Source organism: Puma concolor, chromosome E3 (genome assembly GCF_028749965.1).
Source record: "Puma concolor isolate L17-30 chromosome E3, mPumCon1.1.hap2, whole genome shotgun sequence".
NCBI classification, from domain to species: Eukaryota; Metazoa; Chordata; class Mammalia; order Carnivora; family Felidae; genus Puma; species Puma concolor.
The window spans coordinates 6,621,972-6,649,162 of NC_141682.1; the positions used below are offsets into that span (position 1 = coordinate 6,621,972).

General features: G+C 42.0%; 1 protein-coding gene across 2 annotated transcripts in view; it reads right to left on the reverse strand.

The window, feature by feature from the left end:
• The window catches only part of SMURF1 (SMAD specific E3 ubiquitin protein ligase 1), a 110,833-nt gene extending 84,361 nt beyond the window's left edge, over window positions 1-26,472 (reverse strand). The window contains exon 1 of one of the 2 annotated variants that reach the window (XM_086691909.1): window positions 26,113-26,472. In XM_086691909.1, the coding sequence (XP_086548035.1) occupies window positions 26,113-26,167 (55 nt within the window). In that variant the 5' untranslated portion in view covers window positions 26,168-26,472. Of the gene's footprint in view, window positions 1-24,958; window positions 25,061-26,112 lie in introns of those variants that run through there. The other variant, XM_086691910.1, reaches the window with a different exon arrangement.
• Between the last annotated feature and the right edge of the window lie 719 nt (window positions 26,473-27,191).

Consider the following 27,191-nt stretch of genomic DNA (forward strand, 5'->3'; position numbering starts at 1 on the left):
TAATCACTAAAGACACAACTGTAAGCCTAAAGTAATATACACAGCTTAAATCAAGAGAGATGGTTACTAAGAACCATGGGTGGGATTCTCAATCTACAAGATTAACAAACCTGTGTTGTGGAGAGATTAATTTCTTCTAATTGATATTAAGAACCTAATTTCACTTAATTCTAAGAAGTTGGAAATCAGTCTGCACCCTTGGAAATAAGATGTTAAGGGAATCAGATGATTTTTTTTTAACGTTTATTTATTTAAGAGAAAAAGAGAGAAAAGCCACAAGCCAGAAAGAGGGAGACAGAGGATCTGAAGCAGGCTCCTTGCTATGAGTGCAGAGCCTGACATGGACTCGAACCGAGAGATCATGACCTGAGCCAAAATTAAGAGTTGGCCGCTTAGCCAACTGAGCCACCCAAGCACCCCTGGAATAGGACGATTTCTTATGTGCAACTATTTACCCATGTTCTCTCCTCTTCCCTACTCTGTTATACTCCATCCTGTGATACTGGGGCTAGGACTCCCAGATCCCATGCTGGCAGGCTCCCTGTTCACTTCTGCAATGCAAAGTTCTAGAGAGAGGGTGAGAGATGAGGAAGAAAAAGAGGCTTCTTGCCTGTTTCCCTATTTCTGTTAACATCGCTCCAGCAGCAGCTGAATTCCCAAATGTAGAAATTTATCCACAGATAGGCTTGCTGATGGGTAAACTGACACACATGCATTACAGCATCGTGTGTAAAAGTACAAGACTATAGACACCCTATATGTCCGTTAAAGATGGTCAGGCAATTTAACATAAATAAGGCAGTAATGGAGGAATAGAGTAACCAAAAAAAGGGACGTAAGACATACAGAAAACCAATATCAAAATGGCAGGGGGGGCCTGGCTGGCTCAGTTAGAGGAGCCTGCAACTCTTGATCCCAGGGTTGAGTTTGAGCCCTACATTGGGTGTGAGATTACTTAAAAACAAAAGCTTTTAAAAAAATAATACACATCTTTGTAATTTTTTTTTTTTTTTTTTGGCCATTGACAATAATTAGCATTTTATTTTCTTCACTATGGACCCGACAATAAAGCCCAAGTCTAAAAGCTGTACCTGGTTATAGTCTCCTTAGTATAATTGGCTATGTAACACAAATGTAAAAGCTTCACGGATATTGGTAGAAGTTTTTCTTTATCAGCAAATACATAAACGTATATTAAACTCTTCAATTGAAAGGCAGAGATGGATGGAATGGATAACAAAACATGATCCAACTATATGCTGTTCACAAAAGATTCATTTTAGATTCAAATACACAAATCGGTTAAAAGTGAACGTATAGAAAAAGGTATTCCATACTAACAGTAACCAAATTCAACAGCTAGAGTGGCTATATTAATTAATATCAGACAAAATAGACTTTAAGACAAAAACTGTAACAAGGGACAAATAAAGACCTTATGTAATAATAAGAGTCAATTCATGAAGAAGATAAAATAATTATAAATATTTATAAATATATATGCACCTAACAATGGAGCCCCAAATACATAAAGGAAAAACTGACAGAATTGAAGGGAAAAAAAAGAAAGTTCCACATTAATAGTTGGAAGTATCAACACCCTACTTTCAATAATGGATAGAACAATTAGAAAAATGGATAGAACAAGGAAATAGAAGACTTAACACTACAAACCAACTAGACCCAACAGACAAATAGAACATCCCATCCAACAACAGCAAAAAACACATTCTTCTCAAGTGCATTCTCCAGGATTAACTATACATTAAGCCACAAAAAAAAAAGTCTTAATAAACTTTAAAGGACTGAAATAATTCCAAGTATCCCTTCCAAACACAGTGGAATGAAGTTGGATATCAATAATAGAAGGAAATTCGTAATTCACAAATGTGTTGAAGTTAAACAATGCACTTTTAAAAAATTAATGGGTCACATAAACATTACAGGGTAAATTAGGAAATACTTTGAGATAAATGAAAATAAAAATACCACGTTTTGAAACATAGGAGATGCAACAAAAGCAGTGCAAAGAACTGGAAATTTATACCTGTAAATGCCTACATTGATTGAAAGAGGAGGATCTCAAGTTAATAATCTAACCTTCCATCTAAATGAACTAGAAAAAGAAGGGCAAACCAAACCCAGAGGAAGCAGAATGAAACAATAAAGATCAGAGCAGAGATAAGTGAAGTAGAAAATTTAAAAAGAAAATCAACAAAACGAAAAGTTGGTTCTTTGAAAAAGTCAACAAAACCAACAAATGTTTAGCTAGACTGACCAAAGGAAAAGACTACTCAGATCACTAAAATAAGAAATGGAAGTGAGATTGGTCATTCTTGCTGATCTTAGAGAGATGAAAAGGATAAGAGAACACTATGAACCACTGTATGCCAACAAATTAGAAAACCTAGATGAAATGCAGAAAATCTTAAAAACACAGAAATCACCAAAACTGACTAGAAAAGAGCAAATTCCGAATAAGTCTAGAACAAGTAAAGATTCAGTAATCAAAACACATCCAAAAAGGAAAAGTCCCAGGACCAGATGAGTTCACTGGTGAATTCCACCCAAATTTTAAATAAAAATTAACACCAACCTTCCTAAATCCTTTCAAAACTAGAAGAAGAGAGAATACTTCCTAACTCATCCTGTGAAGCCTCTATCACCCTTATACCAAAGTCAGACAAAAACATCACTGACCAAAATCTTGTGAATAGAAATGCAAATAATCCTCAGTGAAATACCAGCAAATTGAATACAATAACATATTAAAAGGATTCTATACCAGAACCAAGTGAGTTTTATCCAAGAAATGCAAGGGTGGCCGAACAATAAAAAATCATTTAATGTAATATATAATATTAACAGAATTTTTAAAACTGCAGTATCATTGAATTAATGCAGAAAAAGAATTTGACAAATTCCAATATCTGTTCATGATAAACAAAAAATAAAAACACTCAACAAACTAAGAACAGAAGGGAACTCCCTCAACTGGAAAAGGGCAGCTATGAAAAACCCACAGCTAACATCATCTTTGGTGATGAAAGGCTGAATGGTTTTCGCCTAATAACAGGACTAAGATTAGAATGTCTACTCTTGCCAGATAAAAAAAGCATCCAGATTGGAAAGGAAACAATAAAACTATCTTTTTCACATATGACATAATCTCATCTACAGAAAGCCCTAAAGAGTCCACACAAAAGCTATGAAAGCTAATAAATGAGCTCCACAAAACTGCAGAACACAAAATCAGCATACTAAAATCAGTTATATTTCTATACGCTAGCAACAAACAATCCAAAAAAAAAGCTAACATGCCACTTTACCTTATTGAAAAGAACAAAATACTTAGCAATAAATTTAACCAAAGAAGTACAAGACTTAGACGCTGAAAACTACAATACATTGTTACATGAAATTGTAAAAGACCTAAATAAATAGATATCCCTTTTCATGGATTATAATGTTCAATAATGTTTAAATGGAAATAATTCCCAAATTAATCTACAAACTCAAAGCAATTCCTATCAAGACCCACCTGCCTTTTTATAGAAATGGACAGGTTCGGGGCGCCTGGGTGGCTCAGTCGGTTAAGCGTCCGACTTCAGCTTAGGTCATGATCTCATGGTCCGTGGGTTCGAGCCCCGCGTCGGGCTCTGTAATGACAGCTCAGAGCCTGGAGCCTGCTTCGGATTCTGTGTCTCCCTCTCTCTCTGACCCTCCCCCGTTCATGCTCTGTCTCTCTCTGTCTCAAGGATAAATAAACATTAAAAAAATTAATAAAAAGAAATAGGCTCATCCTAAAATTCATACAGCATTGCAAAGGATCCTGAAGTCAAAACAATCTTGAAAAAGAATAAAATTAGAAGACTTACACTTCCTATTTCAACTTACTACAAAGCAATAGTTATCAATATAGTATGAAACTGGCATAAGAAGAGACATTCTAGACCAACAGAATACAATTCAGAGTCCGGAAATACAGCAATACATTTATGGTCAAATGATTTTTGACAAGGTGCCAAGTCCAATCAATAAGGGTTTTCAACAAATGGTCTTTCCAACAAATGGTGCTGGAACACCTAGATATCCACTTGCAAAAGGATACATTTGGACCCCTATCTCACAACATATACAAAAATCAATTCAAAATGAATCAAGGACCTCTATCTAACCGCGAAAACTATAAAACTCTGAGGAAGAAACACAGGGGTAAAGTTTTTATTACTTTGGATTAGGCAATGGTTTCTTAAATACGACACCAAAAGCACAAACGACAAAATTAAAAAAACAGATAAATGACTTTATCAAAGTTAAAAAATCTTGTGCATCAAAGGACCCTATAGGAAAGTGTAAAGACAACCTACGGATTGGAAGAAGATATTTGGAAATCATACCAAATAAGGGTCTAGAATCCAGAATATGTTTAAAAAAAACAATTATAACTCAAAACAAAAATACAAACAACACAATTGGTAGACATTTCTCTAAGGAAGATATGCAAATGGCCAATAAGCACGTGAAAAGACCCTCAACATCTTTAGTCATTAGGGAAATACAAATCAAAACCACAGTAACATTAGGATGGCTATAATAGTTAACTCTTAGGAAGGAAGGAAAAAGAGAGGGAGAGAGAGAAGGAAAGAGACAAAGAGAGAGAAAGAAAGAATGAAAGAAAGAGAAAGAAAGAAAAAATGAATAAGCGTTTGCTAAGATGTGGAGAAACCGGAACCCTCATACACTGCTGGTGGGATGGTAAAATGATGCAGCCACTATGGAAAACAATTTAGCTGTTGCTTTTTAAACACAGAATTCCATATGACCTAGCATTTCTACTCTGAGGTATATATCCAAGAACACTGCAAACATATGTTCACACAAAAATTTGCACATCAATGTTCACAGCAGCTTTATTCATAACAGCCAAAAAGTGGGAACAACCCAAGTGTCCATCAACTGATGGATATAGAAAATGTGGTCCATCCATCCAATGGAATATTATTCAGCCATAAAAAGGAATGAAGTAGTGATACACACTACAACATGAATGAACCTCGAAAACATTATGCTAAGTGAAAGAAGCCAGACTAAAAAAGGCCACATATTGTATAGGACTGCATTTTTCTGAAATGCCCAGAATCAGCAAATTCATTGAGCTAGAAAGCAGATTAATAGTTGCCAGGGCGAGGCTTGGGGGGTGGGGGTGGAGGGGTGAGGGGGATGGAGAGTGACTGCGCAGTGGGTATTGGATTTCCTTTTTGGGATGATGACAATGTTCTGGAGTTCGACAGTGATGACGGTTATACGTTGGGAATGTACCAAAGCCACTGAATCATACATGACACCAGTATGTATCAATCAGACTGATATATATGGAAACTTTCCAAGATATATTACTGGGTGAAAAAGCAAGGCATAGAACTGAGTAGATGTTCCCCCTAAAGAAGAAAGGGTGCGCAGGGAGAGGAAAAATATATAAGCATTTTTATCTAATACACCTTTGCAAAGATAAACAAGGAGGTTACCACCAGACTGTCTCCGGGGAAAAGAACTTCAAGGATAGGGGCTGGTGTGAAAACACTTCCTTTTTAAAATAAGCCATCTTGTACAGTCTACATGTTGCTCCATGTATAGATCCTCCCCAACCCCTGCCAGAAAACAGCAACAACAACAAACTGACCGTTGTGAAAGGGGAAATATTTAAATAAAGGGGTGGTTATATAATGAAAATACACTAATGGGAAGATTGTTGACCCACACTGGGGCAGAACGCGGGGTGGGAATGAGATTCTACATGTGTTTGACAATGTAAGGGACTGGTATACTGTTTTAGAATATAATTACACAAATCCCAAATATAAGGGCATATGGATAGTGTGATGCTTGCACAACAGACACTGACTGAATGGCTGTCTGAGTATGTGACCAGCCTGAGTTTGGCTGGTCCAGCTACAAATACTGCCCAGGAAGCCGTCCTCAGGCTCCCTGACTCCCTAGGGGCAGGGAAGCCTGGTTCCTCCCTCCTTCCACTTCAGATCAAGCTCTCCAGCTGGGGCCTGTGGGCACCAACAAGTAAGGTGGCCCATGTTGAAAGGATGTAAAAACATGTTTTCTCGGACTCTGGGAGAAAGAGGGAGATTGTGCAGCACACCCATGATTGTCATCAACGACCCCCTTTCAACTATTTCTTTCAGCTTGAAAGATCTTGCAGCTGTATTGTTCTCCCGAAAAATTAAATGTACTGGCTTATTAACTCATGGCTTCTAAGTCTCCAGGTACATTTACAAGCATACAAAAGGAAGTCCTATCATTACCCATCACTACCTACAATACAACCCAGACAAAGTGCTGGTTTTAGCCATACTTCCTTGGACTGGTGACTGTTTCCCATTTCTGTTGGATTACCATCAAATCTTGCCTCCTAACCTTTAAATTCACCACAGAAGCTGCTAGTGATTCTGGCTACCATGACAGAACCCCCTGAAGCAGCTGGGGGTGACAGCCAGTCCCTTCCTGCCCCATCTTCTTTATTTCTAGAGCGGGGGGAAAAAAAACAACACCAAACCTGGAAGCCCCACATAGCAGCTGCTTTTGTGGTCTGTGACTTAATTTAAGGAAGTATTCTATGAAACCTCCAAAAAGAATCTAAATTTAGATCGAAGTCTTTCACCACCAATGCCAGCCTCTCCAGCTAGGAAACCCACACGCACAGCAGCACAGTAGGGGGGGGAAACAACAAATTTAAAATACACATAAAAGTGTCATCATCGAGGGATTGAAGCTAGAATTATTCAGGCCAAAGAAATTTTCTTCTGGTACCACCAACATCTTGGTTTTTGATAAAGGAGTAGTGATTACAGAAACTTTTAGGGAGAGAAGCAGTGACATAAGGGAGACAGGTTTTCTTTACGAGATTTCTACTAAGAGAGCTAGGAACTACTCTATATACCAGGATGTCTGTAATGACTTAAGTCCAGCATCGAAGTATTAAGATCAACATATTGCCTAAAAAGAGTTCTCTAACACTGAGTCAGACAGGAAGGAAAAACCACCTACTTAACACTACTATTTCCCCAACACCTCACTCTTCCCAAGTGTGTCAATTTAGACCTTGAACTCTGAGGTAACAGTCACACTGGGATGACTTGATATTAATGGCAATTAACAAGGAGATAGCACTCTCTCCTCTGCATTATTTTTTCACCTTGAAGAGTGAGTCTGTCTGATCCATTTATTTATTTTGAGAGTGAGAGAGCATGAGTAGGGGGAAGGCAAAGAGGGAGAGAGAGAGAATCCCAACCAAGCTCCACCCCGTCAGCACAGAGCCCGCTTCGGGGCTCAAACCCATGAACTGTGAGATCGTGACCTGAGCCAAAGTCAGACGCTCAACCGACTGAGCCACCCAGGCGCCCCTTGTCTGATCCATTTAAAAACTAATCTTCCCAATGTTCCACTCTCCCAATAAAATTAAAATACTATATATAATTTGAAAGTTAACATTCAACAGCCTATCCTACTTCATACCCCAGAAAGGTTCTATTTTGCAAGCCGTATCTGTAGACAGATTTCAGCAGATAACTGTGTAAAAGATAAAAAGAGAGTGAAATTTTCTCTGTTCTTTCCGCCTTGCATCCTCCTCTTCTCCCCACCCCCCATCAGCTGGGAAACATTCCCAGATTCTTCTCAAGCTTAGTTTGGAAGTAAAGCTGAGCCTTGATAAACACGTAGCCCAGGAAATGCTCTGGATCACAGACCACTTAGAAGACTCGGTCTATCCTCTCCCAAGAGACCTCTTTCAAACTCCACTTGATAGGGTGGGCAGGCAGTTTTAGATTTTCACTAAAACCTCCTGGAACATTACTGAGTGATAAAATCATAGCAGTCTGGCAACTATACAAATGGTGGAGAGAGCACCACACCCAAAACAAGCTCCTGAGACTTCAGGGAAACTATGGTTCCAGTGAGCTCCCCATGTCGTTTACTCCCTGTGGAAATCAGGGAGCCGGAAGGGGAGCAGTGTCCACTAACATCGCCTCTGCGCATAACTCCTATAAGACGGCTGCTTGATGCTGGTGGGACACAAGGAAACAGCTACAGGGACCTGTTTTTAGTATTTCTGAAATGTTAATGTCCTTGGCCCAGCACTACCAAAAGGACGGACTCGATCACACAGACATCAACCATATTTCTTTTTCCATAATCACGATTTCACATCCTTTCTCCTGTGTCTTTTGGCTAACCACTGGTGTCACACTCGGTTTCTGTTAAAAACGTCTCCAAGACCCAACCATTATCTACGCTAGCAAATTCTCTCCTAAACTTGGTTCATGAGTTCAAACGCTGGATTAAGTGGAACCACAAAACGCTCTATCTCAGAGGGGCAACCAGTTTCATGATACCATTAAATAGAACATACCATTCTTTCACAGGGAGAGGGTGGTGATGAGGCCTGAGGACCAAACCAAATAGAAAAACAGCACAGGCACAGCCTGAACCAAGAATGCTCCAACTTTTACCAACTGACGGTTGCCAGAGGGAAAAGGCGATGGGGGGTGGGGGATGGGGGATGAGCAAAATGGGTGAAGGAGAGAGGAAAGCACAAGAAGGAGGAAGTCATAGGGATGAAAGTACAACATAGGGAATATAGTCAACGGTACTGTGATGGCGTTGCGTTGTATGTATGGTGACAGATGATGGTGACATTTGTAGTGAGCACAGCATAATGTACAGAGTTGTCAAATCACTATATTTACACCTGAAACTAATGTAATATTGTATGTCAACTATACTTCATTTAACAAAAGAGGGGGGAAAAAAGGTGAGTTCAAACTTTTGGGAATCACTAAAATTTTACAGTTGAGTCTTGAAATGAGGGGATGGGGGGGGTTGGGGCACTGACATCCCCCATCCCTGTACAGTTGAAAATCTCTGTGTAACTTCTGACTCCCCCCAAAATACAACTACTAGTAGCCTACTATTAACTAGAAGTCTTACTGATAACATAGACAGTCAACTAACACGTATTTTTATGTTATATGTATTATATACTGTATTCTTACAATAAAGTAAACTAGAGAAAGAAAGTTAAGAAAATCCTAAGGAAGGAAAGACATTTACAGTCCTGTACTGTATATAATAATATATATATAATAATATATATAATTCAACACAGTTCAAACCTATGTTGTTCAAGGGTCAGCTGTATTTATTTTTTAGAAGTGTAATTACCGAGTAATGTTACAGTGATAATATACATGACACATAATAACAAGGCACAGTTTATTCTGATTTTTAGTAAATAATCAATAGGAATGTACGCCAAATAGGAAACGGCAATAAAAAATATTAAGTTAGTAAGAGGTGGTGGAAATTTGAGAAGATTCACTTTCCTTTTTATATTGTTACTCATCTCTGTCACAATAATGCCAGTGCCATTTGCCCCCTCCATAAACAATCTTGAAGCGATCACTTTCTGGGAAGGTTGGTTGAAAAAGTGAGCTCCTAACTGAATGATGTTTAACAGTGATTTTAATTTGAGGAAAAGAACTAGCTTCAGAAACGTTTACGCCAACATAGAAAGTAAGAAGCAAAGTTAACTTCACGAAGCCGTCACCTTTAATCCACTTACAAGATAACTCAGTGAAGCCTTAGGCCAGGGAGCCTCTACCATATGCTGGGCAACAGCTGGGCACCAAATTACTTCATTTATTCCTTGCAACAGCCTTATGAGGTAGGTCTTATCTGAGGCTTAGAGCTGAAATGCAGGGCTTGCCCAAGGACACTGGTATGCGGGGAAACTGGGAGGACTGACTCCACAGTCTCCAAAATGAGGACAGGAGTAGTACCTACCTACGTAAGTTTACTGAGAGGAAACTCGTGAGAAGTGCCTAGCATCGTGCCTTCCTGGCGAGCAGTAAAAGCCTCAATAATTGACAAATAGCTTCATCATTCCTGCCCAGAGTGACCCCAATCCTGAACAGCAAACCTGAACAGGAAACCCCGGTCAGGTGTATCCTAAAACCCACATCCAACCACAGCGCTCACCTTAGAATTCCACAGGATGTAGTTTGTATACCTGACCTAGTTTCCATAAAAAGAGCAAAGGGCAGAAGAGGCACTCCAAAGAATAACGTCCCAACACTAAAGCTTCAAGCTGGCATTTGTCAGACTCTCAATCTAGAATCTCTTTGGAGAGACTCCAAACAGGGTGTGAAGGTTGTACAGCCCCCAGCATAAGTGATCCGGGGCAAGAGCCCTGGACCTTCCACGGGATCTGCCTCCCCACCTCGAGGAATTCCCTCCCGTGCACTTTAAGTTTAACCTATTTTGCCCGCAAAAAGATTTTAAACAGTACCTGACTGTAAATGGAAATAGTTCCAGTGTCAAAAAAAATTTTTTTTTAAAAATCACTCCACAAACACGAATTTACCATCCATACTGGAGGAGCCATAGTTGGGCTCCAATTAGAACTTCTAAGAAGGATTTTCAGAAAGCATGTTGCAATAAACCAGCAAGATACTAAAGTGAGCACATCAGAGGAAAGGCTAAGGCAGCCTTCCCTGAACACCTGTTGTGTTTTATCAGGATGTTCAAGATCATTTAGTATTTACATCACTTAACTTGCTTCACAGACACTTATCTCCGACCCCCCCCCCACACACACACACACGCCCACCCAATTGGAATGGTTTTTCAAGGGCCATACAGGGAATCTGACATTAACTTTGTAACAACGCACAGACTGGGTAAACAAGTATTTCCCTTCATCTGGTCTCTGACCCCTTCCTGGTGTCCAGTATGTTTGTTACTTTCCAGACAACCTAGCACCTAGTAGTTATTCAATAAATGTTTGTTAAAAAGAAATTTTGTAGACCACTTAGTCTAAACTTGGCCCCCACAAAGGATTCCTGGTAAAGCCTCTAGAAAGACTATCATCCAGTATTTGTATAAAACAGCAACACGCAACACTCACTTTGTGAAGGGGCCGAATTTATTCCCTCATTAGACAGTTCTCACTGTTACCAAGTTCCCCTCTAAGAGGCAGCTGCACACAATAGGCATCACAACTGTCATTCTCTAAGCACTTACCCTGCAGACCCTTTTTCTAGAACTTTCTAGAGTTAGAAAGTGGCAAAGCCAGAATTGGAGCACAGGCCTCTAGCGTGGCTGGCTCTTAGCCATGGTACTACATTCACTGGATCCTGTGCTGCCCTCTGGACACAAAAGACCCCTTCTACACATCAGAATTTATCAGGTCAGTTCCAGATCAAATCTCTCTACTGCTACCCAGACCCCTCGGCCTGTCACTGAAGCCTGTGTCCTCTGTTCCCTCTGTTTGGCCACCCTCTTGCCCCATTCTGTCTTTGCATGTGCTATTACCCCACAGTCCCTGTCCCCATGCAGATCTTTCCAGAGCGACTTCAAATTTGGCCTCCCCAGCAGCTAGGCCTCTGTGGCCCACAAGGAGCTGTCTTTTCAATCTAGCACCTTTGTTTTTTTTTTTTTTTTAATGCTTAACTGTTTCTAGTGCCTGTCTCACTCCCTACTGTACTGTTAAGTTCTGGGTAGAGACTATTTTTGTAACCTTTCTCTCATCCTTAACACCTGTAAGTATTGTGCTCAATCCTGAGTAACACAGTGAATTGACTTCGGTGCCTACCCTCCTTTCAAAATAATCTGACTAGAAAATTAATATCAAATTCGAATGCAAAAATTATAAACTATAATGTTAAAGAATGAAGCCTCACTCAAATAATAAAGTGCTTATTTCTCCTTTGTATTTTTCAACAGATATATATTCCCTTAAAGGATAGATAGGCTACAATAATGTAGTAACACACTGTAGTCACAATTTCTCTGGTATTTGTTTTTTTAAAATGATTATTCTTTGGGGGCACCTGGGTGGCTCCGTGGGTTAAGCGACCGACTCTTGATTTGGGCTCAGGTCAGGATCTCACAGTTGTGAGATCAAGTCCCATTTCAGACTCTGTGCTGACAGCACAGAGCCTGCTTGGGATTCTCTTTACCTCTCTGACACTTCCCCCACTCTCTCTCAAAATAAAATAAACTTTATTTATTCATGCATGCAAATGGAGGAGGGGCAGAGAGACGGAGAAAGAGAGAATCCTAAGCAGGCTCCACACTGTCAGTGCTGAGCACAATGCTGGACTCACAGTCACGAACCATGAGATCATGACCTGAGTCGAAATCAAGAGTTGGATGCTTAACCAACTGGACCACCCAGGCGCCTCTAAAATGGTTATTCTTTATTGAGATGCCCTTTTGTTCTTTAATGATAATCTGAACTGGGTTTATTTGGTGTTACGTATTTCACAGCTGTTAAAAAGAAATAGGCAACACTAATCAGGAAAGACTGACATGATGTAGAAACAAATGAACATAACAGAGGTTTTATTCTCTGCTATCATTACATGTCCAACACAGGTTGTGTTGTCATTGTCGGGGTGGGATGGGGGGGTGGGGGGCGCGTACATGGACCAGGGCAGAAGGGGACTCTCCGTGCCACGTAATCATTCAGGGACCCAGGCTGACAAAGGCCCCACCATGCGCCACATGGTCCCCAGTGCTCCACGGAAGAGCTGGAGGCTCTTCCTGTTTCGGCCCCACAGTGGGACAAATCACCTCTCACACTTCACTAGCCGGAACAAGTCACGTGGCCCCACCTAAGCAACAGAGATGTTTCTGCTACAGAGACAGCTCTGGGTGTACGGACAATGGAGCGATCCCTGATCTATATTATGTGAACAAGCAAGGTGAACAAAAGTGCACATCATATACTGTCATCTGTGTTAAAGAGAGAGGCGGGGGACAAAGGGAAATGAACAGAGACCCTTTGGAAGAATCCAAGAGAAACCAGTAGTGCGATGATAATAATAGCTACTTCTCTAGAGGCAAGTTCTTGGCTGACAAAGGACAAGGAGGGTAGGAGACTTATTTTTAATGAATACCCTTTTATATCATACGCATACATCATCTATTTAAAAACTCCGACTGAAGTTTTTAGGCTGTGATGTATACACTTCAAATTAATGAGTTGTTTTATTTTTCTTTTCTGAATAAAGTCCCATCTATTCTAATATAAGAAATGCCAAATCCTTGACTCACGCTGCCTGAAATTAAACACCTGGAGTAACACCGACATCATCATACCCTTTTGCAAAGCCTTGCTGAGAGATTTTGACTGGCTCCTGTCTATTCTAAACATAAACATCGCTACTGTACAGGTGATAAGAAAAGTGCTGACATTGATAAACTGTTTCCTTTTGGAAATATTTTTTGTTGGTATTTCAACAGAGGTACCATTTCCTAAAGTCAAACTCCTTGTCTGAAATAAAACATAAAAACTTTTTTTTCCCTACCGTTAGGCTGAACCCTAGACAAAATCCAGAAGCCAAACCTGGGTTTCCAAAAAGAAAACACACACTGTTGTCTCAGAATGCATGAAATTATGGAATGTGCAGAGTGAGTCTTTTCGGAAATTATCACCAACACCCTCAAATACTATTTAAATACTTCATGTGCCAGATGTGCCTGAGGACAGCCTCTGGGGCTCATGACGAGGCTCGAGGTAAGCCATCGGCACATCTGTTCCTCTCCTGCAATTGTCGTGAACAAAAGTGGAACCCCACTGACATTCAGTTTGTGAAGTAAGCCATAAATAATGCAATAAGTAAACAGGTATGACAAGTCTCCAAAAAGACTTCCGTGATTCATTTCAAAGTTAATATCAAAAATAGACCTAAAAAAAGAGAGAGAGAGAGAGAGAGAGCCAGAACAGGCTTACACTGCTCCTGTCACAACACCCGAAATATCAGGCTCCAAGAGAAACAGCACGCTATCGAGGCTATGTGCTATCCTCATAGATTTTACTCTAAATTCCAGCGTAGCATATCACATAGCAACTTTTTACTGCACCAAGTTGGTACTTAAAGAGCCTGTGACTACCGCTCAAACTCTACAATGTACTTCCACATTTAAATTTTAGTGGAAAATCAAATACCACGCATTGCTTCCAAATATCAATATTATGCCTTCCAAACTGAATGTGTTTGCGTGTATCAAAGGCGCCTTCCTAAGCAGGCTCTCTGCCAACAACCTGTGCTGTTCTAAAACGTTCCGGGCACTATCATTTCAGCTACCTTGAACTTCTGATGAGTGTTATCCAACCAATTATTGATGATTTCCAAAAAACATTGTCTCCATTTTTTTCTAAAGCGCTGAAGAAAGCAAATCACCAGTTTCCAAGCCTATCAAGGGTCTTGTATAATCCATTACTAAACCTACAGAATGAAGTAGCAATTATTAAATCGCCAATATCGCAACACATGAGACCAACACCAACATAAGCTTAGGACAAACACCAAAACGAAGAGAAACTTCAGATCACACCATGTCTTCAGTCTAAACTGAAGACAGATGGCATTACTTTGTGGTACTTTGTGGGTGTGCACACAATTTCCAGGACTTGCAAGTCAGAGTAGCCATAATACTGTGTACCATTGATTCGAAGACATTTTCTCTTATTTTAACATCTCTGAAATCTTCAAATGAATCATGCTGTAGTGTTACACTGGTGTTTCTTTTTTAGTGGTACATAAGCAATGGTGTGACTTTCAAAGTCACCTTAGATTCACTGAAAGATGACAATATTAATATTAGCTAACATATAACTATGTACCAGACACTGCATGTGGATTATTTCATTTAATACTCATAAACTCTAAAGTGGCTCCAACTATTTCCCACCATCTTTTTTTTTTTTTTTTTTTTAAGCTGAGAAAACTTAGAGATGAGGTCACTCATCTAAAGGCACAGGCTGGCTCCAGCCCAGCTCCTAACCACCCCACCTGGCTGGCTCCACAGAGGAAAGAACTTGCAGATGAGAGCGCCAACCATTCCTTGGAACATGGGTTCAAAGCTCAGCCATGAGCGCCCCCCCCCCCCATTTTTTAAGCCTGTTTGTAAGCCCCCCTCCCTGTTTTTTAGGAAAATGGCAAAGAAAATGCAGGGCTCCAAGTATCACAATGGATATTATTTCAAAGACTTTATTATAAAGAAGGGTTGGTAATCGCCTTATAAAAAATTATATTCTTGCATAAAGAACAATTTTTTTTCTTTCTATTCATCCTGAATTCAATGAACAAATAATTAACACGCATTTTTCCCCTCTCAAAAAATACCCTATCATCTCTAGGGAAATGATGTAAGAATTTCTAGAATCTGTACCTGAATTTTGTTTAAGTCTTACTACTTGAAATAGTCCCAAATAACACAACAATCCAGAAACATTCTATAACATAAATCAACAATAACATTTGTTGGGGTAAGTTTACATATAAAGCTACCATTCCTAACTCTTAGCAAAAATATTTGGCACCTTTACAGAAATACATCTTTTGCTTCACACAAAGAAGGCATACTTATTTTTCAGAAGTTCATTAAATGGTAGCTTTCTCATCCTCATGTTCAGCATACACAAAGCCAGAATTATACATTTTTTTAATGGTATCATCTAGTTGGTTGTTGGTTGCCTTCCCAGCATCCATTTTTCTGTTCCCTCAAAATGCCCCAGTCCTGTATGCTGGGTAGGACTAACAACATTACTGGATGCCAAGATGGATCCTAACTGCCCAACCCGCACATCCCATCAACCTTACCACAGTGGTTGCTTCAGAGATGGATGCATGACCCAAATCAGGCCAACCCAACAAGAGGATTCAACTCCAGGACTTCTACTCCAGCAAAGAACTATTGGAAAAGTGGACTCTTAACATCTCTGCTGGTTAAAGCCAGAAGGAAATCACTATGGGAGCATGTGGAGCCATCTTTTGATCACAAGAGAAAGAGACAGCCAAGAATGGTTCTGAGGTCACAGCACTGAGAACCAAAGAGAAACTGGGTCCTTGTCATACAGTGAAACTACTTTTGGACTTTTCAGTTAACTTACTGAATAAAATGCTTTCTATTGAACCAATTTAAGCTAGGGTTTAAACCACTTACATCTGAAAGCATGTTGTTTTTAAAAACTAATAAAAAAACCCTCAATGTCATGAAGTGTGGTATTGTAAACACATGGCAGAAATAAAAACATGACACTGGCTGAACAAAGGAGGCAGGGTAAAATTCAGCGAACACCCTACCTGGTCAATGATGTCACTTACTAAGATGGTGTGGACTAGGATCAGAGCGCCTTGGGGAATGGCTGTCGTGCAAGGGGGTGGGGATAAAATCATGAGCTATCCAGAGGCAACTGGCTGCTCCTGTGCAAGAGAATGTAATGGCGTTCTGAACCATAAAGACTATCTATTTCCCCTTCTCGGTTCTTTCAAATAGTAGTCTTTAGTTTGGTCTCCTGATCTCCCTCCGTGGTTGTACACAGTTCAACTTGCCAGTGTCCATCCCTAAATCATCCGACCATGAGAAGCTCCACGACCCTGACAAAGACAACCGGCCGTCTTCACCAATGCTCCTGGAGCTGAAGCTAGAGGCAGTGAACACCGAAGCAGACAGTGACGGAGCCGTCCTAGCCAAGAGAAAGGACAATGTGAACAAATCTCTTTCCAGCTCCCCTTTAGAAGAAGCGAAAATGAGGGCTTTTGTAGTTAATCTTTTAACGTCTTGGAAATCGAGAAATAGCTGATGCTGTAGCAGGATGGTTTTGGATGCAAGTCACATTCAAATCGAAAAGGGCACGAGGCAGCTGTCCAAACAAGAGATGCTCGCAGCTTGAACTAAGAGAGAGGCAAGGGGCATAGAGAGAAGACACGCTCCAGATGAACCATGGCTGCAGAAACGAGAGGGCTTGAGGAGTTAGATACAAAGGATATGACAACATGTCTTGGTTTGGGGTTTGTGCAACTGAGTGGATTTAATGAAGCGAGCAAGACCGGGGACAGGAAGGTTTCTGGGGAGGAGAAAATCAGGAAGACTGGGACATGTAAAGTTGAAGGTGTCTACTAGATGTGTGTGGGAACAAGAACGTCACCTTTCCAATCTTGCACAATCAAGGAGGAAAAAAAAGGCTACCTTACAAAAAAAAACAAACAAACAGAAAACCCCTTACCTAATGTTGTGAGTTTGTGGATTATCCTCACTGAAGCCTAAGGAGAGTTAAATCAACGTCCCATGAGAACATGTAGGCCTTCTCCTGCATAGGATTATTGATTATTGTAAAGTATATGAATTTATTATAGTTTAGATTAAGTGTGCTTCTGAGTATTTCCGTAACTGCACATGATATGATTATCCATTTAGGACAAGAGGAACTATCCTTTTCTGTCCTGTAAAATGTGTTTTTAAAGAGTAAAACAAGTTGCCTGCTATCTTTTTTAACCTAGAAATAAAAACACATACAAAACAAAACAAAACAAAACACACAACGCTCTTGGGGCTTGGTTTGACAGCTTGGCTCAAGTGAGGAAATATACTTGAGAACTCTTTGGAAATGAAGAAACGCAGACAGAGAAGGCATTGCTATTATTGACATGTACGAGCAAGCATCAAGCAAATCTCAAATCTATCATTTGTAGGTAATATATGTAGAAATACAATTCAGTAAAATTTAGACTTTTTGTCCCAAAGATCTAGGAGAACTATAAGGCAATAAATTACAGGTGGTTACAACTTTTTCTACTTTTATCGAGTCAGTTATTTCTTCTTTAGGCACAGCTAAAATTAATAAGCAAGCCCATAAAAAGTTTAAAGCAAATATTGATCATAAATATTTAGGGAAAATACCAAGTTATTGATGCTGGTTTATGCAAGTTAGCATTTTTGTCCCCACTTTAGGGATGAGGTTATTTTCTGAAAATAGGTCAGAGGTAACCCCAAATGACATTCCAAATAAATGATATAAACCAGCACTGTTATTTAGAACCAAGACCCCAATCTTTCAAAGGGCTCACTATAGAAAGTAGATCTCAGGGGCACCTGGCTGGCCAGTCGGAGGGGATGTAACTCTTGATCTCAGGGTCATGAGTTTGAGCCCCACGTGGTGTGTGGAGATTATTTGAAATTTGAAATTAAAAGCTTAAAAAAAGAAAAAGGTAAATTTTTAAAGAGAGAGAGAGGGAGAAAGAAAGAGAAAGAAAAGAAAACCAAAAAGAAAAGAAGAACGAAAAAAGATTGATTTCGGGACCAGATTTCTCAATCTGGAAAAAATTTGGGCTTACTTAGTTTCATGCTGGAACAATTTGTGTGTGAGTGTGTATGTGTGTTTGTGTGTGTGTTTAAGTATCAGAATAAACATATTCTCTGGGAAAAAAGTTTGTTCAGATCTACAAAGTATGCAGAGTATTTTTCACTCTCCAGAACCCAGGAATCTTCCTGTGAAGAAATACATATAAGCATGGCTATATGCCTTTAGACACTATTTTAGCCTTTTAAAATATATTTGACACAATTATTTTGAATTTTCAGAACACCTGCATTTGAAAACAATTTCAACCAATGTACTAGTTGCCCTAAGAGATTGTTAAGAGCTGTAGATTCTTTTTTGTTTTCAACATTTTTAATTGTTGAAAAGCAATCTATTCTCAAGAGGAAAGAAGGGAGAGATCAAACAGTACAAAAGGAATACAGTGAAAACATGTCCCTCTCACCCAGATCCTCAGGCCCTGGTTCTCCCCCAGGGACAATCACAATCAGTATTTTCAGCAGTACCCTTGCAGTGATACCCTATACAAATAGGTCAATAAATTTCCCCTTTTATTTTTTATTTATTACTCAAATAGTATTACAACATTCACTCCTCTGAATCTTTTCCCCCCCACACAATAATGTGTCTTAGAAAGTGCTTTGTATCAGAATCTTATAAGCACAATCTTATTCTGTTAAACGGCTATACATCCTTGGGTATATAACATAATTGATTTAACTAGTGCTCTATTAATGGCACATTTAGGTTGTTTTCTCTCCTAGTCTCAAACAATGCTGCAATGATTTTGCATAGATGTTTTTTTAACTTATTTACTTATTCATTTTTAAGTGATCTCTATACCCAATGTGGGGCTCAAACTCGTGACCCCAAGATCAAGAGTCTCATGCTCTTCTGAGCCAGCCAGGCGCCCCTTGCACATATCTGTAAGAAAAATTCCTGGAGGCAAAATTGGTCAATCAAAGGCATAGACATTTATTATCTGACAGTACCAAGCTGCTGTCCTTACTCTATTGTATCAATTTACATTCTCAGCCAACAATGGAAAAGAGCTTCCACTTTTCCACACCTTTGTCATCATAACATATTTTCAAACTCTTTGGTCTCTGCCAATCTGCTTAGTGAAAAACTGTTTCACTCCCAGTTTCAACTGGTATTTTGTTTGGTATGTAGGGCTGGGTATCTTTTCCCAATTTGAAACCCATTCTCTGTCTTTTCTGAAGTGTTTGTATTCTTTGCAAATAGGTTATTGGACTTTTTCTAATTGATTTTGAAAGCTCTTTATATGTTAAGGAAGCTAGACTTTCATTTTCATATAGACTGCAAATTATTTTTCCTAGTTTGTCTCTGCATATCAACTTCTATCCATTTTTTTTCTCACGGAGAAATTTTCTATCCAACTACTTAAGTCTTTTTAATTGCTTATAATTGTTTATCAGCTGATTCTTTTGGACTTCTAAAACAAATAATAGCAATTTTGCTTTCTGCTGTCTTTCTCTAGTTAATAACAATTTTGACACAGCACATCCCTGTATTGTTCCCGATTTTAATGGGAATGCTTCCAAGGTTTCACAATTAAAGATGAGGCTGGCTTTGGCAACTAATGCTATTTCTCCAGGGAACTTTCTGAATGCATAGAGAATTTAACAATTTGTTCTTGAGTATTACTTTTCATGTTTATCAATAGGTTTTATAGATTTTCTTCAGTGTCAAAGCATACCATTAGTGTTAGCACTGACATAATTATTTGGGAATAAGAAATAACAGGAACCTATGGCCCTCTATTTACACCAGGCTACCCTATAAATAATCCATAACTACGCATCAAAATATTTAATCCGCATCAAGTCCTTGTGCAACATGCAAAGGCAGGTATCTTGCATCACAGACAGGCAAACGGAGTCTAAAAGATTGTAATTCCACCCACCCCCTTTCTTCACTTCTGTGAGTTAAAAATCAAATTCAGACCTTCTGACTCCCCGAGTCAGTGTTTAAGCCACAAGAAAGTACCGTGCGTGGCCTTTAGAGAATCTAGCGAATGCCCAACGTACAAAGAAAAACGCAGGCCGCTGTCTACATCCCGCAGCCTCACAACGTTCTCTTCCAGACTCCTGAAAGCAACCTCCAAGTTGGACTCGGGAGCTGAAAACATCTGAAATGCATCACCCAGCAGCCGGCAAAATAGGTTCATGCTCAGTGATACACGATGTTGCTGACATTCCTCAGCCAATTAGAATTCCTTTCAGCTGCAATGGAGGTGAACACAGCTGGAATGAGAGTGGGGCGCGTCACCAGGCGCATTGATTGTACATTATTTAAGCCTTGTTTTAAAACAATAAAAGAGCTCCCCCCCACTTTAATCCGGAAGCATGGAAACAACATTCCACTTAGTTTAAATATCCAAATGGATTACATTGCATCTATAGACACAACAGTAATTCTAACATTTTAAAAAGAAGATATTTCCAGTCCACATGGCTAGGTGCTTGTGTGTGTGTGTGTGTGTGTGTGTGTGTGTGTGTGTGTGTGTGTGTGTGTGTGTGTGTGTGTGTGTGTGTTTTCAACAGAGCTTTCCAGCTCATCTTTAAGTAGCATGCCTTAGGGACGTGGTCAGCTAGAATGAGGTGGATGACAAGCCAATTTAAATTAGGGGTTGTCTCTCAATAACATTCACTTACAGAACAACAAGCAAACCAGTCGCTTAGGTTGTTCAGTGACAAAAATAAAATAAATAACCACATATTTTTAATTCTCTACTGGTTTAAAAATATTTAACCTCTAAAACGGTTTGAAATTACAACAATTTGATCCAAGTAAGAATCCTAAAAATTAGGGTTTCTCAACCAGAGAATCAGAGCACTGCCAGGATACTAAATTATTTCATCTATTTCCAAAGGTTTTTGAACTTCCCTTTTGCTCTTGGCACTCAATAAAATGCACAATTCAGCTACTTTAACTTTTAACCAGTGTCCACAAACATGTTACAAAACAGCCAGTTTAGTTAAGTGGATCATTGAGCTGATGTTGAAATATTATGGGTCAGTCTTTTTTTTTTTAATTCATGAGGAAATACTTCTTCCCAAGTGACTCAGCCCCCAGAACCTCCCCTTACACACAGCATGACACGCCAGAACCCGACAATTCGACCAAACAGAGAAAATGAAAATTTGGGGACTAGAAGGAAAAACTCAAAGTTCAGACACCACTTTTATGGTTGCAGAAACAGGAGTTGTGAACTGAAATAATTAGACTTGAAGTCAAAAATTCTAGTTGGATATCACTACAATTACTATCGAGCTATAGACAGAAATAAAGTGTACAAGGTATTTCATCTCTCAGGTCAGTTAGGGGGTCAAGAAGTTTTAAAAAACGGATTTGAGGGGGGAAAAAAAGGTTTTTCTTAAGACCTCTCCAATGTGGTCAAATCACAAATACAACCTATATTTGGCAGAATGTGATTCCTTTTCAAGTAAAACTGAAGCTTAACTTTTGCAATAGTTACTTGAGGTAGCACATCCCACACCCTTAACCAGCATTAATCCAGCCAAAGAAGTGCCTTCACAGTACCTTCATAAATCTGAGGCTGAGCCCGAGGAAAACTCAGAAGCAGCTCAGGGCTAAACACTGATGACTTATGCCAGCTTATCCCGGTTTCATCGTTAAAAACCAAAGTGTTGCCTGCCTTACATAAGCGAGGTTCTCTGCTGCCATAAACCAATAAAGGGAACTCTCTTAACAGCCTTCTTAACCTTTAAGAGAAACAGAACTATTTCAAATCAATTAGACCACCTGTTATTGATCAATTACAGTTATTAACAGTTATTACTACAACTGTTTCTCTCCAAGTCGCATCATCTGGACGCCAAACCCCAAGTCGGCCTTACTTTCCATGTGCTACAACTTTAAAAATAGCCTCCATTTCCATATGCTATCAAGGAAGGCCTCTTCCCTACTCTCTACTTGGAATTAGAATTTTTCTCTTTGCAACATGCAGTCACGCTTCAAAAGATATAAAAACACAAGGAGGTCTGAGAGTGTTTCAAGGCCTAAATACCCAAAAAAGTTTAGGCATTTGCTATTTCAACTAACTGGTTAACATTGGAATAAAATTTAATTTGCTTGAAGAGCACTGTGGAACCCTTAGAGCCCAAAATTCCATTCTTTTACCCAAAGTGGCCTAAATAATGTATCTGGGATTCATTTGTGTACCACATAAGAAACAAAAGTTTTAGCAAATCCTGCTTGAACTTAAAACCATTTCTGAAGTGTTTGATTTGCCAGTGAACTCTAAATGTCTGCAAGATAATGTTAAGATCACTTTGATTTTGCACATATTATGCCCCAAACCTACTGAAACTATTTAAAAACTATTTTCCTGTTAAAACATCACAAAGACATTCATTAAATTCTTTTAAATATAAAGACTCAAATATTCTTCTACTACGTAGGCCAGGCTTCCAAAGCAGCTCCATATACCACTCAACAGTTTTCAAAAGCTGAAAGGGCTCCAGAGGAAGAAAAAAAATTTATCATAATCAATACACAAAATTAATGCTTAGCATAAATCAAACATAAGAGCTGTGTTTTAACACAAATTTCTGAATATCAGCATTGAGATTTAATAACACAAAGCCTAAGTACCCAACATAATTTAGAATAAGTAGGTAGCCAAATGGAGACTCAAAGATGTTAGAATAAAGTTGAAATCTCGGGGCATCTGGGTGGCTCAGTCAGTAAAGCGGTTGGACTCTTGATTTTGGCTCAGGTCACAATCTCATGGCTCGTGAGTTCGAGCTCAGCTGTTAGCACAGAGCCTGCTTGGGATTCTCTGTCTCTCTGTCCCTTCCCCGCTCACTCTCTAAATCTCTCTCTCCAAATAAATAAACATTTAAATAAAATTTTTAAGTTGAAATCTCATTTTATATGACGAAACTGAGACCCCAAAAGGTCACATAATTTGTTCCATATCATGCAGTTTAGGATAGAGCTGAACAAAATCAAGTCTTTTTTTCCCTAAGCAGGCTTCACGTCCACCACGGAGCCCAATGTGGGGCTTGAACTCACGACCCTGAAATCAAGACCCAAGCTGAGATCCAGAGTGAGACACTCAACCCACTGAACCGACCCAGGTGCCCCTCAAGTCTCTTAATTCTAAATCCAATGCTCTCTTCATCACCAAATACAACTGTGGACCCCAAAGTTCTAAATGCTCTTTTATAACTCCCATGCCATCAGATGTCGCCTTGAATTATGCTCTGTGTGGTATTACTGACTGGTTAGAATGTCCCTCATTTTTAAAAATATTTTTTTCAAATATCACAGGTAGAAATAAACTCTGAAACCTGTAACAAAAGCATACAACTTTTAAAAGATGGCTATCCAACAGGCCAGAAGTGAAGGGAGTTCAAACTGCCCCTGAAAGCTTGAAGATGAGGCCAAAACCACCCCCTCTTCAACGAAATATCTGGTTCCAACGTTACAACATAAATGAACTTTCGACAACTGCACGTGGGTCTACAATGACCACTCAACTCTCCAACCTGTTGCGGGGATGACCACACTCACAGATCATCTCAGACCGCCAATAACATCACCAGGGGTGAAGGGGAAAGGTGCTTTGGAAACAACACCCTTTACCTGATCCTTCAATATCAAATGCCATCCAAAACTCTCCAAAGCATTTCTACATCTGTGGCACCTAAATTTCTGAATCCAAAAATAATTTGGGAGGACAAACCAAGTCCCCCCCACCCCCTTCACACGGGAAAGGCCCAGACCTGCCAATTAGGCTTGATTAATATATATATTACACCTGACACACTCTCATTAGAACCTATTCCTTGTGAAACATTAATCATATTTCTACCAAAACTCATGAAGTCAGTTACTTCTGCTTTTAACAAAATGAAACCAATCTGATGTCAATTACAGTTTACACTGTAAATGAGAATCAAATTAAAGTTGTCAGTAATTAAAGTTTTACAAGCATCACAAAGTCAAAAACATGGCTTTCATGTAACCATAAAAATAACAATGTTATACATTGTATCTCCATAGTGAGAAGTGTTTCCTACAAGTCCTGGAATAAAGGATGATGTTTCTCCAGAAGCAAAGATCCCTGGAATATATGGCTGTCACTCCACAAAACCAGGGTCTGGATTTGGGTCCAAATCATCTGATCTGAACATATCATCTCATCATAACCTAATGTGACCTCTTTATACAAAAAAAAAAAAAAAAATTATAACTCTTCTCTCGAAACAAACAAAAAATCATGCAACAACCATGTACCTTCAAAGGAAACTTTAGTTTTTAAACAATCACCCATTGTTGTTTGCATGGATTTTACCGACGAATTAGTGTTACGCATCTGCGATAAAGTGTCCAAAATGCTCAGTCTGTCTGTGAAAGGATCTGACCAGACTCTGACTTCGGAGTCCTCACCACACGGGCCACCGAACAGAAAAATCCAGGGGAAAGCCCCCGTCAGGAATTAGCCTGAACTTTTTATTTCCTTTCCAGGGCTGGAAATATTCGCGTTCGGAAAGTCCCGCAGCAGAACCGCATCTGCAGCCCTACAATCCCGCCTCAGGTGTGAATTTGAGCTGGGAGGCGCGGCCGCAGCGCCCTAAGCCCTGAGGACACCGAGAAGGGGCGGGCGAGGGCGCAGACCGGCCCGGGATCTCCGGGGCCCGCTAGCGAGGGGCGCCTCCCGCAGACAGCTCGCGTCCACACTCCTCCAAACCCGCGTGTCGCCGGCCCGCAGAGCCTCGCGCTCACCCTTGAAGGTGGCACTACAGAGGCTCCTAGGAGACACGGGCATTTCATTGAAAAGACTAAACGGGAGCGAATCAAGGAGCCTGCGTTAGCGCAGCTGCCAGAGCCTCCAGTGGGGGGCGGGGCGGGGGTCCCTCAGCGCCTCGGCAGGGCTCGAGGATGCTGGGGGAGGGGGGGGGGCGGTGACGGCAAAGTGCAATGCAGAGAAGGAAAGAATTGAAGAAGCACGGTCAGGAGTAGATAGTGGCCTGGCCTGAGGGAGAAAGGAAGTGGAGCAGACCGAAGAGGTCTGGACCAGCGGGGAAGTGAGGAGAACAGGACGGGGAGAAGCCACGAGATAGGACTGAGGAATTCGAGGCTGAAGGAAAGGGTGGAGGCAGCGAGACAGAAGCGAGGGGGCGGGGCCGGGAGATAAGCAAGGGAGGGACTAGGTAGAAAATGAGGGGCGGGGCTTAGGGGGAAAGTGAGGGAGCCGGGCCAAGGGAGAATAAAGGGGCGGGGCCGGGAGGGGAGAAGCCGGGGGGCAGGTGGGGGGGTGGTAGCGGGAGGAAGGTACAGTGTGGGGGAGGGGGTGAGAGCCGGGGGCAGGAGGGAGAAAGCTAGGGGGCACGTCCGAGGGCAGACAGGGGAGCGGGAGACGACGGGAAGGTGGTGAGAAGCGAGGGGCGGGACCGAGGGCAAGGGGCGGGGCCTGGAGGGAAAAGCGAGGAGGCAGGTAAGGGGAGAGGGAAGAAAGCGAGGGGTAGGAAAGGGGGGGGGAGATGAGGAGTAGGGGCTGGGCCACGAGGGGGAGAACCGAGGGGACAAGGCGGGGATGAGGGAGGGGGGCGACCGGGGTGGAGGGGTGAAAGCAGGAGGGGAGAAGCGAAGGGGCAGGTGGGGGAAGGAGGAGGAAAGCGAGAGGGCCGCGGGGGGGAATCGGGGTGAGAAGCGAGGGGGCGGGGCCGGGAGCAGCGAGGGGGCGGGGCCGGGAGCGAGGAGCGAGGGGCACTCGCCGAGGGGGGTGACGAGGTCCTGGGACAACGGCCGGCGTGGGGGAGGGCCACTCCACCGGGGCGCTCTGCGGGAAAATCCGGGGCTGCTGGGGGGCCGTGCGGGGCGCCAGGGGGCGTCGGGGGAGCGGGGGGGGGTGCGGGTGGGCCTCCCACCGGCCGTACCTGTCAGACGGATCTTGATGCTGGAGCCGTTCCTGCGCGTCCCGGGGTTCGACATCTCCCGCCAACGATCGGGCAGCCGCGGATCCAGCGCCGCCGCCCCCCGGCCCGGCCCGGCCCGGCCCCGCCGCCGCCGCCTCAAGGTTACGGCTCCGGGCTGGGCGCCGGGGTCCGAGCCGGGACACAAACTCCGCGGCCCAAGCGTCCGGGCGGCGGGAGGATGGTCGAGCCGGGGGATCCGCGCTCGACCCGGCGCCCCCGACCCTCGCTCGCTCCCAGCCGAGCCCAGTCCGGAGCCGCCTCCGCCGCCACCACCACCACCACCTCCTCAGAGCCGGACGCCCGCCGCCCTCGCCGCTTCCGCCGCCGCCGCCGCCGCCGCCTCCCGGAGCCGCGCGCGCTCCCGCCGCCGTGCCGGCCCGGCCCTGCGCGCGCCCGCGCCGTGCGCCCCCGCGCCTGCGTGCGTGCGCGCGCCCGCGGACACGCCGGGGCGGGGCGCGCTGCGGGGCTACGTCGCCGGCCCAGCCTCGGGCGCGCGGGCTCTGGGAGCCGGGGCCCCCGGCTTCCCGCGTCTTCCCGCTGGGAGATGAGCGAAGGCGTTCGGGGCTTGGGAGTCGAGCGCGCCTTGGAGGCCCGCGGAAAGAGGAACCGGGTCCGCCTGGGCCCGCGAACCGTTACCCTCGGTCTTCGCCACATTCTCCGAGGGAACGGGTTTGCAGATGCAGACGGAATTGATTTTCCAGGTCTGTGTCTCAAGCCTGGGGGCCCCCGATAGCTATTGAAAAGAGGATTACGTGAAACCGTGGCCTGTCACTACACCAAGCACCTTGCGCAAATAGTCATGCAACACTTTTTTTTTGAGCAAAGGGCTTTTAAATAATGCACTTTCAACGGAGAGATTTCTCAAAGACACAGTCCCCTAGGTGCGTTCTGTGCAACTAGAGCGCTCTATTGACCCATGACAAAGTCTCCAGAATCGCAGGAAGTGCCATTTATGGCCACGGTAAACAAGATGGGAGAGAAGGATAAAGTTGAGAGGTAGATGTTTGTGATTATCCAATCTGCATACAATTCAACCCAAC